Source organism: Dendropsophus ebraccatus, chromosome 10 (assembly GCF_027789765.1).
Source record: "Dendropsophus ebraccatus isolate aDenEbr1 chromosome 10, aDenEbr1.pat, whole genome shotgun sequence".
Classification (NCBI taxonomy): domain Eukaryota; kingdom Metazoa; phylum Chordata; class Amphibia; order Anura; family Hylidae; genus Dendropsophus; species Dendropsophus ebraccatus.
Window position 1 is genome coordinate 2,177,259 of NC_091463.1, and position 14,455 is coordinate 2,191,713.

Consider the following 14,455-nt stretch of genomic DNA (forward strand, 5'->3'; position numbering starts at 1 on the left):
TGTATGGAGGCTGCACAGTAACACTTCCATGGTCCTGTATGTATAGAGGCTGCACAGTAACACTTCCATGGTCCTGTATGTATGGAGGCTGCACAGTAACACTTCCATGGTCCTGTATGTATGGAGGCTGCACAGTAACACTTCCATGGTCCTGTATGTATGGAGGCTGCACAGTAACACTTCCATGGTCCTGTATGTATGGAGGCTGCACAGTAACACTTCCCTAGTCATGTATGTATGGAGGCTGCACAGTAACACTTCCATGGTCCTGTATCCTGGAGGCTGCACAGTAACACTTCCATGGTCCTGTATCCTGGAGGCTGCACAGTAACACTTCCATGGTCCTGTATGTATGGAGGCTGCACAGTAACACTTCCCTAGTCCTGTATGTATGGAGGCTGCACAGTAACACTTCCATGGTCCTGTATGTATGGAGGCTGCACAGTAACACTTCCATGGTCCTGTATGTATGGAGGCTGCACAGTATCACTTCCATGGTCCTGTATGTATGGAGGCTGCACAGTAACACTTCCATGGTCCTGTATGTATGGAGGCTGCACAGTAACACTTCCATGGTCCTGTATGTATGGAGGCTGCACAGTATCACTTCCATGGTCCTGTATGTATGGAGGCTGCACAGTAACACTTCCATGGTCCTGTATGTATGGAGGCTGCACAGTAACACTTCCATGGTCCTGTATGTATGGAGGCTGCACAGTAACACTTCCATGGTCCTGTATGTATGGAGGCTGCACAGTAACACTTCCATGGTCGGCACTGTGCAGGCAGTACCCGGTGTGGCCAGCAGGGGGCGGCTCATCATAACTCACCTCTCCTTGTAGTCCAGGAAGACTTGGCCGATGCTGCTGCCGCCGGACATGATGGAAAGCTCAATGGTTCTCAGGAAGTTGAAATGGACCTTAATGAGCTCCTGGAGGAGGGAGAGGGGAGGTCATGTGACTGCGGTAATCAGGAGGTCATGTGACTCCGAAGGGGAGGAGAGAGGTGGTCATGTGACTCTGGAGGGGAGGAGAGCGTGAGTCATGTGACTCTGGAGGGGAGGAGAGCGCGAGTCATGTGACTGCAGTAACCAGGAGGTCATGTGACTCTGGAGGGGAGGACAGAGCGGGTCATGTGACTGCGGTAACTATAGCGCGGCCAGTTCTTACCTCTAGGTTTATGAAGATGACAGTGATCTCCGCCGGGGTGAGGATCTGCCTCAGAGGTAACATGTAATTCTGGAAGAGAAGAGGGGAGATCAGTGGGTCACATGACCCTCCAACTGACACAGACATCAGCCAGGCCCCGCCCCCTCACCAGCCGGATCTCCTCCAGTGTGCGGTAGTAGCGGTCCTCGGTGTCCCGGATCTCCAGCAGGCAGCAGTTCCTCTTGTCGTCCTCGGTCATTCCCATCTTCTATAAGAGAGAAGCAAGAAACTATCAGATCCAGCGTGACTGGAGCGTAATCAGCGTATAATCAACCGCCCAGAATCCCCCTCACCTGGCCCTAATATGGCGGTATTATTAGGACACCATGCGGTGGTAGTATAAGCTCCTGGTATGGCAGTATTATATGGCGGTATTATTAGGACACCATGCGGTGGTAGTATAAGCTCCTGGTATGGCGGTATTATTAGGACACCATGCGGTGGTAGTATAAGCTCCTGGTATGGCGGTATTATTAGGACACCATGCGGCGGTAGTATAAGCTCCCGGTATGGCGGTATTATTAGGACACCATGCGGTGGTAGTATAAGCTCCTAGTATGGCGGTATTATTAGGACACCATGCGGTGGTAGTATAAGCTCCTGGTATGGCGGTATTATATGGCGGTATTATTAGGACACCATGCGGTGGTAGTATAAGCTCCCGGTATGGAGGTATTATTAGGACACCATGCAGTGGTAGTATAAGCTCCTGGTATGGCAGTATTATATGGCGGTATTATTAGGACACCATACAGTGGTAGTATAAGCTCCTGGTATGGCGGTATTATTAGGACACCATGCAGTGGTAGTATAAGCTCCTGGTATGGCGGTATTATTAGGACACCATGCGGTGGTAGTATGGAGCCCTAGAATGGCGGTATTATTAGGACACCATGCGGTGGTAGTATAAGCTCCTGGTATGGCGGTTTTATTAGGACACCATGCGGTGGAAGTATAAGCTCCTGGTATGGCGGTATTATTAGGACACCATGCGGTGGTAGTATAAGCTCCCGGTATGGCGGTGTTATTAGGACACCATGCGGTGGTAGTATAAGCTCCTGGTATGGCGGTTTTATTAGGACACCATGCGGTGGAAGTATAAGCTCCTAGTATGGCGGTATTATTAGGACACCATGCGGTGGTAGTATAAGCTCCCGGTATGGCGGTTTTATTAGGACACCATGCGGTGGTAGTATAAGCTCCTGGTATGGCGGTATTTTTAGGACACCATGCGCTGGTAGTATGGGGTCCTTGTTTGGCGGTATTATTTAGTCACCAGAGCTTAGGGTACTATTTCACGGGCCGATGGAGGCCCGATCAACGATGTAAACAAACGCCGATCTGCTAGATCGGCGCTCGTTTACTGGGCCTATTCCACGGCCCGATGATCGTTGAGTGAGGGCTGCAGGGACATCATTTCATACGTCCTTGCAGCATACATTACCTGTCAGGTCTTCTGCTCTGCTCTGCTCCCTCCCCGGGTCCCGCGCGCTCTATCTTCAGAATGGCCGGTCAGCTGACAGGCCACTCAGCCAATCACTCAGCCCGCGGGGGTCCCGGCCTGTGATTGGCTGAGCGCTCTGTCAGTTGACTGGCCATTCAGAGGCTAAAGCGCGCGGGACCCGGGGAGGAAGACAGCACGGAGAAGCCCTGCAGGTAATGTATGCTGCTGCTGCTGCTGCTTCTCAAATAGTCGGTCGCCGTGCACCGCTATTCAACCGTAGCGATGCGCGGTGGGGTAATGATGATTTTAGGCCTGGCCCTAAATGAACGATCAGCCGATGACACGATCATCGGCTGATCGTTCTCTCTATTTCACCGAACAATAATCGGCCGAATCGGGCCAAATGGGGCCGATTCAGCAGATTATCGTTACTGTGGAATAGGGACCTTAGTGTATCAGAGGGGGGGAGACCAAGATGACCCCTCCCGACCTCGGGGACAGACAAGACGTTACACGCCGCCCGACCCGGAGCCCGGCTTACCTGCATGTACCGGATCTGCAGCATGTGGAAGAGAAGAAAACAGTGAAAAGCACATGTATCTACTAGACAGAATGGGGGGGTATGCTGGGGGTTGTAGTCCAGTGCTCAGTCACTATGGTGATGGTACAAACACAGCACCAGGGAGAACTCAGGGGGTGCAAGGGGTGGAGCCAATACATAGTAGGTGGAGCACTCACCATCGGCTGCTGATTCTCCACTTTAATGATGTCCTCGTAAATGTCATCCTCCTCGCAGGGAACGTCGTATGTGTCGTTCTCCCCCAAATCATGTTCACTGCAAAAAGAAAAGCGTCAGGGTCAACGCCGCCATACTGCGCCCCCACCGACAGCACGCCGCCATACTGCGCCCCCACCGACAGCACGCCGCCATACTGCGCCCCCACCGACAGCACGCCGCCATACTGCGCCCCCACCGACAGCACGCCGCCATACTGCGCCCCCACCGACAGCACGCCGCCATACTGCGCCCCCACCGACAGCACGCCGCCATACTGCGCCCCCACCGACAGCACGCCGCCATACTGCGCCCCCACCGACAGCACGCCGCCATACTGCGCCCCCACCGACAGCACGCCGCCATACTGCGCCCCCACCGACAGCACGCCGCCATACTGCGCCCCCACCGACAGCACGCCGCCATACTGCGCCCCCACCGACAGCACGCCGCCATACTGCGCCCCCACCGACAGCACTGCGCGCCACCACGACTAATGCGCCACTATTGTTCTGCACACCCCCTCCTTCTCATTCTCCATATGTTTTACACTAACATACACTTTATAATGCAACAAAACTGAAAAATAAGAAATCCTGTGCACATCCAGTAAAGTGGCCGGGAGCATAGATAGCGTGTGGCCGCAGCAGCAGGTGACATATTGTGGGTGACAGCAAGCAACGCGATGAGATGGGACCAAAGGCCCGGAGGTGATAGGAGGGGTGCTCCCCTACACACAGGGAGTCACAGACAACAGGATTATGGGACACTGCACGCTCCCCCACCGGACAGCATCACAGACTCTTCATAAGTTTATCTCTGCCGCCCAGTTTGTCCCACTGTACTCACAGATAAAAAACCTGAACTCAGCACTTACACATTGTAACTACAAGGACAGAATGTGCAGCTGCATTCACATCACTGATACACTGTAACAAACCTTCAGCTGTCACAGTGACCAAGAGGATAAGGGGGGGGGATAAAGGGGGGCTGTGATGGCAGAGTAGGGGGGGCTGTGTAGCAGAGTAGGGGGGGGGGCTGTAATGGCAGAGTAGGGGGGGGGCTGTGATGGCAGAGTAGGGGGGGGGGGGGGGGCTGTGATGGCAGAGTAGGGGGGGGGGCTGTGATGGCAGAGTAGGGGGGGCTGTGATGGCAGAGTAGGGGGGGGGGCTGTGATGGCAGAGTAGGGGGGGGGGGCTGTGATGGCAGAGTAGGGGGGGGCTGTGATGGCAGAGTAGGGGGGGGGCTGTGATGGCAGAGTAGGGGGGGGCTGTGATGGCAGAGTAGGGGGGGGCTGTGATGGCAGGGTAGGGGGGGCTGTTATGGCAGAGTAGGTGGGGGCTGTGATGGCAGAGTAGGGGGGGCTGTGATGGCAGAGTAGGGGGGGGGGCTGTGTGTCCTAGTGACCTCTTTATTAGACAACATGGCGGCTCCATCTGTCGGCTCCACAATGTGTTTAATTGGAAGTGTCGCTTCCCCGGCCGCCATCTGCTCAACCACATCCATCGTTGGCGCAGCCACAGGTCACATGACAGGCGAGTGACAGGGACACTTCCCATTCATGTAAGGCCATAACGGTGTTCATAGGTAGTGCAGGTGGGGACCAGGGTATAAGGGGGAAGAATGGCGCAAGGGGCGGTCAGACGCTGGTGTGGCCCAGCAGTGAGGCCGCCACCGTGTCATCCGCAGAGCTGCAGGGGAGACGGGGTTAAAAGCTGGTGACGCTGTCGCCTGGCGCTCGGTGAAGCGTGCCGTTCACTCTGGGAGCAGGTTGTCGCCACAGCTCAGCCGGCTGCTGCTTATTGCCTCAGGTGACGAGTCGGGAGCCGCAGAGCGCACAGCCCGGAGGGGAAATCATGTACGAAAACAGCGAGCGGGAGGGAGAGCCGACCGACACGCGGGAGATCACATGGCATCAAACAGGAGAGCAGCAGAATAATCAGCGCAGCTCTGGAGAATGAGACATGATGTAACAGCAGAATAGTGAGTGCTGCTCTGGAGGAGGAGACAGGATGTAACAGCAGAATAGTGAGTGCAGCTCTGGAGGATGAGACATGATGTAACCGCAGAATAGTGAGTGCAGCTCTGGAGGATGGGACATGATGTAACAGCAGAATAGTGAGTGCAGCTCTGGAGGATGGGACATGATGTAACAGCAGAATAATCAGCGCAGCTCTGGAGAATGAGACATGATGTAACAGCAGAATAGTGAGTGCTGCTCTGGAGGATGAGACATGATGTAAGAGCAGAATAGTGAGTGCAGCTCTGGAGGTGACTGGGTAATAAGACGTTGAGGGGCGGGGCAATGTGATGATACTCACTCAGCGAGCTCCTCCAGGCTCCGGTAGACGTCGTCATCATTCTCTGCGGTGTCTTCTGATGGGAACGAACTGGGAGGAAAGAAAACAGCAAAGATTAAGAAAGAAAGAAACACTACACCGGCCGCTGCTCTCTGTCAAGTGACAGGACAAGGCGACAGCACCGCGGGGAGGCTCCGGCGACAGCACCGCGGGGAGGCTCCGGCGACAGCACCGCGGGGAGGCTCCGGCGACAGCACCGCGGGGAGGCTCCGGCGACAGCACCGCGGGGAGGCTCCGGCGACAGCACCGCGGGGAGGCTCCGGCGACAGCACCGCGGGGAGGCTCCGGCGACAGCACCGCGGGGAGGCTCCGGCGACAGCACCGCGGGGAGGCTCCGGCGACAGCACCGCGGGGAGGCTCCGGCGACAGCACCGCGGGGAGGCTCCGGACTCTGTCACATTTGTACAGCTCTGCAGAATAGGCCAGCGATATGTAAATGGACAGAATAATTACCGGATTCCTTTGTTCTGGGCGATGACGTGATGCGAGATCTTAGAGAGTGCTGAGATGACCTACAAGAGAAACACAAAATGTTCACCATGTAGCCCCCAATCACATGACCACTCCCCCCCAACAATCACATGACCACTCCCCCCTGACCCCAACCACATGACCGCTGCCCCACCACCACCAACACCAATCACATGACCTCTACTTCCCCAATCACAAAACCACTGATCCCCCAAACCTCATACAAGACACAAAGGGGCGGCAGTCCTATGTAAAAACAAGAAGTGTGAACGGAAAAGTTCAGCAACTTCAAGACCTTTGCTTGCTGTCAGTAACCGGAAACCCAGAGCGGCCATGTTATCCGGAGGGGTGGGCCGCCATGATATTCAGGTGTCAGAGAGCAGGGCGGGAGCTCCTGCAGAGGCGGCTCCACGCCATCTTTGAGGCACAGTCAGTGGGATTTGGGGGTGTATGGCCCTTTAAGGAATCACTTTTCCCATAATCAGCAGGTGTTACCGCGTGACGAATGAAAACGGCCGATCCTTCAGGGGAATGGAGGGCAGCGCCGAGAATTATAGTAATGAGAACATTCACCTTCATACTAATCTCCGGCTCTATGGGGGTCCGCACAGCGTCAGGGGGAGTGGGGAGTGCAGGATATAATTATATCCTCCAGCTAAGAGACAGAGAGCAGCAGCACCAAACTATATCACTGCACCACATATAGTTTGGTGCTGGGGGGGGGGGGTATATGGGGTGCAGTGATATAGTATGGTGCTGTAGGGGGGTATATGGGGTGCAGTGATATAGTTTGGTGCTGTAGGGGGGTATATGGGGTGCAGTGATATAGTTTGGTGCTGTAGGGGGGTATATGGGGTGCAGTGATATAGTTTGGTGCTGTGGGGGGGGGTATATGTGGTGCAGTGATATAGTATGGTGCTGTGAGTGTAGGGGGGAGGGTATATAGGGTGCAGTGATATAGTTTGGTGCTGTGTGGGGGGGGTATATGTGGTGCAGTGATATAGTATGGTGCTGTGAGTGTGGGGGGGGGGGGTATATAGGGTGCAGTGATATAGTTTGGTGCTGTGGGGGGGGGGGGGGGGGGGGGGCGTATATCACTGCACCACATATACCCCCCACACACACACAGCACTGCACCCCATATACCCCCCACAGCACCAAACTATATCACTGCACCCCATATACCCCCCCCCCACAGCACCAAACTATATCACTGCACCCCATATACCCCCCCCACAGCACCAACCTATATCACTGCACCCCATATACCCCCCCACAGCACCAAACTATATCACTGCACCCCATATACCCCCCCCACAGCACCAAACTATATCACTGCACCCCATATACCCACCCCCCACAGCACCAAACTATATCACTGCACCCCATATACCCCCCCCACAGCACCAAACTATATCACTGCACCACATATACCCCCCCCCCCCACAGCACCAAACTATATCACTGCACCCCATATACCCCCCCCCACAGCACCAAACTATATCACTGCACCCCATATACCCCCCCCCACACAGCACCAAACTATATCACTGCACCCCATATACCCCCCCCACAGCACCAAACTATATCACTGCACCACATATACCCCCCCCCACAGCACCAAACTATATCACTGCACCACATATACCCCCCCCACAGCACCAAACTATATCACTGCACCCCATATACCCCCCCCCACAGCACCAAACTATATCACTGCACCACATATACCCCCCCCACAGCACCAAACTATATCACTGCACCACATATACCCCCCCCCCCACAGCACCAAACTATATCACTGCACTATATCACTGCACCACATATACCCCCCCCCCACAGCACCAAACTATATCACTGCACCCCATATACCCCCCCACAGCACCAAACTATATCACTGCACCACATATACCCCCCCCCACAGCACCAAACTATATCACTGCACCACATATACCCCCCCCACAGCACCAAACTATATCACTGCACCCCATATACCCCCCCCACAGCACCAAACTATATCACTGCACCACATATACTCCCACCCCCCCACAGCACCAAACTATATCACTGCACCACATATACCCCCCCCCCCACAGACATTGCCGGCAGCATAATGAATCATTACAGAGAATCTCTTGTAATTGAGGAAAATTTATATTCATCTAATTTTCTTGAACACCTAGATCAGAGGCTTATTAACCCCATCCTGTATAGGATCAGTAATGTAATGTATGTACACAGTGACCCCACCAGCAGAATAGTGAGTGCAGCTCTGGGGTATAATACAGGATGTAACTCAGGATCCGTAATGTATGTACACAGTGACCCCACCAGCAGAATAGTGAGTGCAGCTCTGGGGTATAATACAGGATGTAACTCAGGATCAGTAATGTATGTACACAGTGACCCCCACCAGCAGAATAGTGAGTGCAGCTCTGGGGTATAATACAGGATAAGTAATGTAATGTATGTACACAGTGACCCGAGCAGCAGAATAGTGAGTGCTGCTCTGGGGTATAATACAGGATAAGTAATGTAATGTATGTACACAGTGACCCGAGCAGCAGAATAGTGAGTGCAGCTCTGGGGTATAATACAGGATCAGTAATGTATGGACACAGTGACCCCACCAGCAGAATAGTGAGTGCTGCTCTGGAGGAATTCCTCCTGGTGTTCTGCTCTGTACTGGTGGTAGTTGGAGATGATGGGCACATTGCGGTGGTCCCCAAGTGCCAGGATTGAACATCTGTGCCCCCTATTGATGATGTCATCAGTCATAGTGATTAGCATAGGGGACACCTACCAGAGGGACACGTGGCTGACCCCAGGGCTGGAGCGGCCATAAATTACACATGAGGGACCCCACAGGACTCAGCAGGGGGAGGGGATCGGTTACATATATATTGTTTCCCTTTTGGATGGACAGCGGACGTAATATCACCCGAGTCTGAGAATCACACTGACTGATCGCAGCTGCCATACAACAAGGCCCAATCACCAGGAGTCTGACAAAGCGGGGGGCTTCCCAGTACTGTGGCAGAGATGGGGTTAAATGCTGGCTGATTGATGATGATGGGTGGGGGGTGTCCGGCAGAAGACAGGAATGATTGGGGGGGGGGGGGGGGGGGGGGGCTAATAATGTCCTCATAAATAGTAATGCAGTAAAGGGGGCCGCACCATCACATGGCGGCAGGACAGGGGGCACAGAGTTGCAGCAGTGAGTGTTGATGTTTCCTAGGGGACAATGCACCTAGGATATCACTGCATTGAGCTCTTTCACTAGCAGCCGGCTGTGTTATCTTTTGGCGGGTCTCCCTGAGATCAGTGATCTGTGTCTCTTGCGGCGGGGCAGAGGGCTGCGGCGGGGCAGAGGGCTCCAAAGTATTGCGGCGGGGCAGAGGGCTGCGGCGGGGCAGAGGGCTCCATAGTATTGCGGCAGGGCAGAGGGTTGCAGCGGGGCAGAGGGCTCCAAAGTATTGCGGCGGGGAAGAGGGCTGCGGCAGGGCAGAGGGCTCCATAGTATAGCAGCGGGGCAGAGGGCTCCAAAGTATTGCGGCGGGGAAGAGGGCTGCGGCGGGGCAGAGGGCTCCATAGTATTGCGGCGGGGCAGAGGGTTGCAGCGGGGCAGAGGCCTCCAAAGTATTGTGGCGGGGCAGAGGGTTTCAAAGTATTGCGGCGGGGCAGAGGGCTCCATAGTATTGCGGCAGGGCAGAGGGTTGCAGCTGGGCAGAGGGCTCCAAAGTATTGCGGCGGGGAAGAGGGCTGCGGCGGGGCAGAGGGCTCCATAGTATAGCAGCGGGGCAGAGGGCTCCATAGTATTGCGGCGGGGAAGAGGGCTGCGGCGGGGCAGAGGGCTCCATAGTATTGCGGCGGGGCAGAGGGTTGCAGCGGGGCAGAGGCCTCCAAAGTATTGTGGCGGGGCAGAGGGCTCCATAGTATAGCAGCGGGGCAGAGGGCTCCATAGTATTGCGGCGGGGCAGAGGGCTCCATAGTATAGCAGCGGGGCAGAGGGCTCCATAGTATTGCGGCGGGGAAGAGGGCTGCGGCGGGGCAGAGGGCTCCATAGTATTGCGGCGGGGCAGAGGGTTGCAGCGGGGCAGAGGCCTCCAAAGTATTGTGGCGGGGCAGAGGGCTCCAAAGTATTGCGGCGGGGCAGAGGGCTCCAAAGTATTGCGGCGGGGCAGAGGGCTGCGGCAGGGCAGAGGGCTGTGGCAGGGCAGAGGGTTGCAGCAGGGCAGAGTATTTCAGCAGGGCAGTCCCATGATTGGTGAGGAGTTCGTGCAGGAATCTTTCAGTTTGGTGGAATCTTTATAAATAAATGATGGCGATTCTTGTGGCGTCTGGTATCATTCTCGTCGCCTGCCCCCTCAGCCTGGCATCCATGAATTATTCATCCCCCTGGGGGTGGTCTGGCGGTGAGCGAGCTCACTTATCCCCCGACGCTCAGCGCCATTTAGTCTCCCACAGAATCCAATGTGAGATTTACTTTTACGTCACAGTATAGATGGCCGGCCCGAACAAAGATGGCGGCATGTCCAGCCTGGACCGCAGAACCGGGGGTGGTAATGAAGAGACCCTCAGAGGTGCGACCAAACCCACCGCTCAGGGGGAACGCTCTGCCAGTAACAATGGCGGGGGTCAGACTGAGGGGACAACAACCGTGCCCCATCTCTCACCCACTAGCTGTATTGTCTGCTGGGGTCCGAGGTCACATGACATGGTGGGCCGCTGATGCCTGCAGTAGCACAGATCCCAGCATGGCCTCTATCATAGCAGCTTATCCCTGCAGGGGGCGGTAACACAGCGCCCCCCGTCATCTCTTCTCTTCAGGTGGAGAAGAAAATTACAGAAATTCTCAGAAAATTAAATCGTCTCTATTCACTTCACAGCGGCAAGACGACGGGGTAATTACAGGGGGGCCGGAGGAGGGCGGTGTGTGGGGGGAGGGGAGAGAACATTACATGGGGGTCTATAGCCAGATATAGCGCTTACTATGACATCACTAATAAGACACATCAATAGTGCCCTCTTATAGGCCATAGCAACCACTCAGCTCCCATAGCAACCACTCACAGCCCCCATAGCAACCACTCACAGCCCCCATAGCAACCACTCACTGCTCAGCTTTCACTTCTCACATTGCTCTGGAAAAATGAAAGCTGATCTGTGAGTGGTTGCTATGGAAGGTGTGAGTGGTTGCTATGGAAGGTGTGAGTGGTTGCTATGGAAGGTGTGAGTGGTTGCTAAGGGCACCGTATGTCTCCACTATCGAAACCAGAGGAACTTCGCATACAGACCCTACTATATGTAATTATTATACAGTTACCGTCCCGTCCAGGGCATATCCTGATGGCTGATACCAGAGAGTAATAGGTTGTATATACCTGTCCTACACCCCCTCCCCCAGCCTGACATGGCTGATACCAGAGAGTAATAGATTGTATATACCTGTCCTACAGTCACCCCCCCAGCCTAACATGGCTGATACCACAGAGTAATAGATTGTATATACCTGTCCTACAGTCACCCCCCCCCCCCCAGCCTGACATGGCTGATACCAGAGAGTAATAGCTTGTATATACCTGTCCTACAGTCACCCCCCCCCCCCCCAGCCTGACATGGCTGATACCAGAGAGTAATAGTGTATATACCTGTCCTACAGTCACCTCTCTCCCCCCCCCAACCTGACATGGCTGATACCAGAGAGTAATAGATTGTATATACCTGTCCTACAGTCACCTCCCCCCCCCAGCCTGACATGGCTGATACCAGAGAGTAATAGATTGTATATACCTGTCCTACAGTCACCTCCCCCCCCCAGCCTGACATGGCTGATACCAGAGAGTAATAGATTGTAGGACAGGTATATACAGTCACCCCACCCCCCAGCCTGACATGGCTGATACCAGAGAGTAATAGATTGTATATACCTGTCCTACACCCTCCCCCCCTGCCTGACATGGCTGATACCAGAGAGTAATAGATTATATATACCTGTCCTACACCCCCCCCCCCCCAGCCTGACATGGCTGATACCAGAGAGTAATAGATTGTATATACCTGTCCTACAGTCACCTCCCCCCCAGCCTGACATGGCTGATACCAGAGAGTAATAGATTGTATATACCTGTCCTACAGTCACCCCCCCCCCAGCCTGACATGGCTGATACCAGAGAGTAATAGATTGTATATACCTGTCCTACAGTCACCTCCCCCCCATTCTGACATGGCTGATACCAGAGAGTAATAGACTGTGTATACCTGTCCTACAGTCACCTCCCCCCAGCCTGACATGGCTGATACCAGAGAGTAATAGATTGTATAATAGAGTGTTGCCTTCCTGGCGCTCGAGTTCGTCACATCGCGGATCGGGCTGACAGATTACCGGGAGGGGCTGGCGATGACCCAGCAGTCATGGTGCACATTGGCACCAATGATAAAGTTAGAGATAGGTGGCGGCCTCTTAAAAACAATTTCAGGGACTTAGGCAGGAAGCTTAAAACTAGGACCTCCAAGGTGATATCCTCCGAAATATTACCTGTACCACGAGCCACACCTGAGAGACAGCGGGAGATTAGGGAGGTAAATAAGTGGCTCAAGAGCTGGTGTAGGATAGAGGGGTTTGGGTTCATGGAGAACTGGGCCGACTTCTCGGTCGGTTACAGGCTCTACGGTAGGGACGGGCTGCATCTCAATGGGGAGGGGGCAGCCGTGCTGGGGGAGAAGATGGCTAAGAGGTTGGAGGAGACCGGGGGGGGGGGGAGGGCAGCTACAATATAGTAAGTGAAGACAGTAGATGGAGAGCTGGGCCTAGATTATGGAACTGGGGGTGGAACGGCAGGAGGGGATAGAACAGTCACTAGTGACAAGAGGAAAGGGAATATGGAAAAACATATTAACTGTATGTATACTAATGCTCAAAGCCTCACTAATAAAGCTGAGGAATTAGAACTCAATGGTGGAAGAGAAATATGATATAGTGGGGATAAGCGAGACATGGCTGGATGAGAGTTATGACTGGGCGGTTAATATCCAGGGTTATAGTCTATTCAAAAATGACCGTAAAAATAAGGAAGGGGGAGGGGTCTGTCTATATGTTATATCCTGCCTTAATCCCATTCTGCGGGAGGATATAAGTGATGATAATGTGGAGTCTCTTTGGGTAGAAATAAGAGGAGGGACGAAGAATAATAAAATTCTTTTAGGAGTGAGTTATAAACCTCCAAGTATAATGGAAGAATCAGAAAATCTTCTTATAAGTCAAATAGATGCGGCAGCGAAGCAGGGGGAAGTCATTATTATGGGGGACTATAACTACCCAAATATATACAGGAAAGCAGGGGGACGTCATTATTATGGGGGACTATAACTACCCAATATATACAGGAAAGCAGGGGGAAGTCATTATTATGGGGGACTATAACTACCCAATATATACAGGAAAGCAGGGGGAAGTCATTATTATGGGGGACTATAACTACCCAATATATACAGGAAAGCAGTGGGACGTCATTATTATGGGGGACTATAACTACCCAATATATATACAGGAAAGCAGGGGGAAGTCATTATTATGGGGGACTATAACTACCCAATATATATACAGGAAAGCAGGGGGACGCCATTATTATGGGGGACTATACCCAATATATACAGGAAAGCAGGGGAACGTCATTATTATGGGGGACTATAACTACCCAAATATATACAGGACAGCAGGGGGAAGTCATTATTATGGGGGACTATAACTACCCAATATATACAGGAAAGCAGGGGGACGTCATTATTATGGGGGACTATAACTACCCAAATATATACAGGAAAGCAGGGGGAAGTCATTATTATGGGGGACTATAACTACCCAATATATACAGGAAAGCAGGGGGGAGTCATTATTATGGGGGACTATACCTACCCAATATATACAGGAAAGCAGGGGGACGTCATTATTATGTGGGACTATAACTACCCAATATATATACAGGAAAGCAGGGGGACGTCATTATTATGGGGGACTATAACTACCCAGTATATACAGGAAAGCAGGAGAAAGTCATTATTATGGGGGACTATAACTACCCAATATATACAGGAAAGCAGGGGGAAGTCATTATTATGGGGGACTATAACTAGCCAAATATATACAGGAAAGCAGGAGAAAGTCATTATTATGTGGGACTATAACTACCCAATATAT

The 14,455-nt window shown here is 53.2% G+C and overlaps 1 protein-coding gene across 1 annotated transcript in view; it reads right to left on the reverse strand.

Annotated features, from left to right (window-relative positions):
* Nucleotides 1-14,455, reverse strand: part of VAV2 (vav guanine nucleotide exchange factor 2) — a 131,643-nt gene that overhangs the window by 57,501 nt on the left and 59,687 nt on the right. Inside the window, exons 3-8 of the mRNA XM_069943524.1 lie at nucleotides 6,241-6,299; nucleotides 5,749-5,817; nucleotides 3,391-3,487; nucleotides 1,318-1,416; nucleotides 1,170-1,238; nucleotides 831-931 (exon numbers count right to left, since the gene is read on the reverse strand). Coding sequence (XP_069799625.1) covers nucleotides 831-931; nucleotides 1,170-1,238; nucleotides 1,318-1,416; nucleotides 3,391-3,487; nucleotides 5,749-5,817; nucleotides 6,241-6,299 — 494 coding nt within the window. The remainder of the gene's footprint in view (nucleotides 1-830; nucleotides 932-1,169; nucleotides 1,239-1,317; nucleotides 1,417-3,390; nucleotides 3,488-5,748; nucleotides 5,818-6,240; nucleotides 6,300-14,455) is intronic.